Genomic DNA, 4,128 nt, shown 5'->3' with positions numbered 1-4,128 from the left:
ACTGAGTTACAACCTCACTACCTCTCTCTCTCTCTCCCCTCCCTCCCTCTATCTCTCCCCCTTCTCTCTCTCTCTCTCTCTCTCTCTCTCTCTCTCTCTCTCTTTCGCTCTCCCCACTCTCTCTCTCTCTCTCTCTCCCCTCCCTCCCTCTATCTCTCCCCCTTCTCTCTCTCTCTCTCCCCTCCCCTCCCTCCCTCTATCTCTCCCCCTTCTCTCTCTCTCTCTCTCTCTCTCTCTGTCTCTCGCTCTCCCCCCTCTCTCTCTCTCTCCCTCTCTCCCTCCCTCTCTCTCTCCATCCAACCCGTCTCTGTCCAGATCAGGCCACACCCTCTGGATGGGGTTTAGTCTTTCTGACGAATCCCTCTCCTACTACAGTACCAGGCTCTGTCTCTCATTGGGCAGTTCTCCTGTTCATCGAGCTAAACCCCGCCCTGCTGTTAAAGTGCGAGGGACTTGTGGCTGGTTCATTGCTCGATAGGCCAGCGGACATGCCACTCGTGTATCTGTGCTCCGGTTGGTCGAAGGTGAACTGTGGGAGGGGCTTGTAGTCACTGTAGAGAGAGGAAGGTCTCGTGTCGGAGTTCAGGGACAGGGTGTGTGGGGGACGGAGTGTGTGTGTGTGAATGAGGTAGAGTGTGTGTACGGATAAGAGTGTGTGCATGGGGCAGGCGGTGTGTGTGTGTGTGTGTCGGGATGTGTGTTACTGCGTGAGGGAGAGTCTGTACGAGTGTGTGGTGATGTGTCGGCGTTAGTGTTGGCGTGTGAGTAGGCGTGAGTGTGCGGTGATGTGTTGGCGTGTGTGTAGGCGTGAGTGTGCGGTGATGTGTTGGCGTGTGCGTAGGCGTGAGTGTGCGGTGATGTGTTGGCGTGTGTGTAGGCGTGAGTGTGCGTACCGGTGTGTGTGTCGGCGTCAGCCTGTGTGTAGGAGTGTGTGTGCGTACCGGTGTGTGTGTCGGCGTCAGCCTGTGTGTAGGAGTGTGTGCGTCGGCGACGTCGTAGGAGGGGGTCCTGCGTCTCAGCAGCGGGTTACAGTCAGAGGGGGCGTGGCCTGCTGGGTCACACGGGGGATGGATGAAGACGCAGGGTGGGCTCGTCCTCTTCTTCCTGTGACCTCTAACCTCTGACCCCTGACCCCTGGGCCTCCTCTCTTCCCCGTCCACCTCCCCTAGAAGCGGGTCCTCCGGAGGGGACGGGCAGATCTCGATGGAGTGTCGTCGCTGGTCGTCAGGACAACGGGGTTTATCCAGGAAGCCCTGGGTGTCTACGCTGAAGCCCTTCCTCGGGTTGTGAGCTTGTAGCCCCGCCCCCAGCAGACTGAGCGCACTCCCTCGGCTCCTCAGGGAAGGTGGGGAGTCGGGGGAGGCGTAGGGGGAGAGGGAGTGACACCGCCCACTTCCATGTCTGTCCCACCAATGGCGCGCTGAGCTGGTGATGTGCCACACCTCCTCGTCGGCGGGATCCGAGAGGAAGGGGGGAGAGGGGGGGCGGGTTGAGAGGGAGTCCTGTCTGTCTACTGAGGCAACACTCTGAACCTCCACCGAGTCCACCTTCACAGCCACCTGGAACACAGAGAGGACACAAAGGGGAATGTTAGGGTCACAGTGTGTGTGTGCCTTTCCATGTCAAATGAGACAAATATTTGACAAAGTTTTGTGGTGGAAGACTAAGCCTGGTGTGTGTGTGTGTGTGTGTGTGTGTGTACTCTCACCTGTCTACGCAGCCCCCTGGGCGAGGGCCTTGGCGGGGCGATGTGAGGGGGAACAGGGTGAGAGAGGCCGGGCAGTACGGCCTGGTCTTCGCATGGCTGGGAGTGCACCGATGTCACAGAGCCTGAGGAGAAAACGAACACCAACACTAAAACTTAGACTGCCGTTGGGATATGAACTCAGCGAGACTATTCACCCTGAGGTACAAAACCTGCAGGCTGTTACAGTCAGTCAACAGGACTCATTGGGTCAGTGTTTGTATCTCTGGGAATAACATGATACTAGCATCCAGGGGGCTAACATGCTACTAGCATCCAGAGGGCTAACATGCTACTAGCATCCAGGGGGCTAACATGCTACTAACATCCATGGGGCTAACATGCTACTAGCATCCAGGGGGCTAACATGCTACTAGCATCCAGGGGGCTAACATGATGCTAGCATCCAGGGGGCTAACATGCTACTAGCATCCATGGGGCTAACACGTTACTAGCATCCAGGGGGCTAACATGCTACTAGCATCCAGGGGGCTAACATGCTACCAGCATCCAGGGGGATAAAATGCTACTAGCATCCAGAGGGCTAACATGCTACTAGCATCCATGGGGCTAACATTCTACTAGCATCCAGGGGACTCTTATGTGTAATGTAACTGAGAGGCAGGATCAATGGTTAATGACTCTTATGTGTAATATAATGGAACTGAGAGTCAGGATCAATGACTAATGACTCTTATGTGTAATGGAACAGAGTCAGGATCAATGACTAATGACTCTTATGTGTAATGGAACTGAGAGTCAGGATCAATGACTAATGACTCTTATGTGTAATGGAACAGAGTCAGGATCAATGACTAATGACTCTTATGTGTAATGGAACTGAGAGTCAGGATCAATGGCTAATGACTCTTATGTGTAATATAATGGAACAGAGTCAGGATCAATGGCTAATGACTCTTATGTGTAATGGAACAGAGTCAGGATCAATGACTAATGACTCTTATGTGTAATGGAACTGAGAGTCAGGATCAATGACTAATGACTCTTATGTGTAATGGAACAGAGTCAGGATCAATGACTAATGACTCTTATGTGTAATGTAATGGAACAGAGTCAGGATCAATGACTAATGACTCTTATGTGTAATGGAACAGAGTCAGGATCAATGACTAATGACTCTTATGTGTAATGGAACAGAGTCAGGATCAATGACTAATGACTCTTATGTGTAATGGAACTGAGAGTCAGGATCAATGACTAATGACTCTTATGTGTAATGGAACTGAGAGTCAGGATCAATGACTAATGACTCTTATGTGTAATGGAACAGAGTCAGGATCAATGGTTAATGACTCTTATGTGTAATATAATGGAACTGAGAGTCAGGATCAATGACTAATGACTCTTATGTGTAATATAATGGAACTGAGAGTCAGGATCAATGACTAATGACTCTTATGTGTAATGTAATGGAACAGAGTCAGGATCAATAACTAATGACTCTTATGTGTAATGGAACAGAGTCAGGATCAATGACTAATGACTCTTATGTGTAATGAACTGAGAGTCAGGATCAATGGTTAATGACTCTTATGTGTAATATAATGGAACTGAGTCAGGATCAATGACTAATAACTCTTATATGTAATGGAACAGAGTCAGGATCAATGACTAATGACTCTTATGTGTAATATAATGGAACAGAGTCAGGATCAATGACTAATGACTCTTATGTGTAATGGAACAGAGTCAGGATCAATGACTAATGACTCTTATGTGTAATGGAACAGAGTCAGGATCAATAACTAATGACTCTTATGTGTAATGGAACAGAGTCAAGATCAATGACTAATGACTCTTATGTGTAATGAACTGAGAGTCAGGATCAATGACTAATGACTCTTATGTGTAGTGGAACAGAGTCAGGATCAATGACTAATGACTCTTATGTGTAATGGAACAGAGTCAGGATCAATGACTAATGACTCTTATGTGTAATATAATGGAACAGAGTCAGGATCAATGACTAATGACTCTTATGTGTAATGGAACAGAGTCAGGATCAATGACTAATGACTCTTATGTGTAATGGAACAGAGTCAGGATCAATGGCTAATGACTCTTATGTGTAATGGAACTGAGAGTCAGGATCAATGACTAATGACTCTTAATGGAACAGAGTCAGGATCAATGGTTAATGACTCTTAGTGTAGTGGAACAGAGTCAGGATCAATGACTAATGACTCTTATGTGTAATATAATGGAACAGAGTCAGGATCAATGGCTAATGACTCTTATGTGTAATATAATGGAACAGAGTCAGGATCAATGGTTAATGACTCTTATGTGTAATGGAACAGAGTCAGGATCAATGGTTAATGACTCTTATGTGTAATATAATGGAACTGAGAGTCAGGATCAAT

The 4,128-nt window shown here is 48.1% G+C and overlaps 1 protein-coding gene across 1 annotated transcript in view; it reads right to left on the bottom strand.

Annotated features, from left to right (window-relative positions):
• Positions 1-216: 216 nt before the first annotated feature.
• Positions 217-4,128, bottom strand: part of LOC115115021 (voltage-dependent T-type calcium channel subunit alpha-1H-like) — a 120,479-nt gene continuing 116,567 nt past the window's right edge. The window contains 2 exon segments of the mRNA XM_065017058.1: positions 217-1,559; positions 1,709-1,830. Of these exon segments, the coding sequence (XP_064873130.1) occupies positions 549-1,559; positions 1,709-1,830 (1,133 nt within the window). The 3' untranslated portion in view covers positions 217-548.

This window comes from Oncorhynchus nerka, unplaced genomic scaffold (assembly GCF_034236695.1).
Source record: "Oncorhynchus nerka isolate Pitt River unplaced genomic scaffold, Oner_Uvic_2.0 unplaced_scaffold_408, whole genome shotgun sequence".
Classification (NCBI taxonomy): domain Eukaryota; kingdom Metazoa; phylum Chordata; class Actinopteri; order Salmoniformes; family Salmonidae; genus Oncorhynchus; species Oncorhynchus nerka.
Note: the sequence above shows the minus strand (reverse complement) of the source record. Positions and strands in the feature narration are given on the sequence as shown.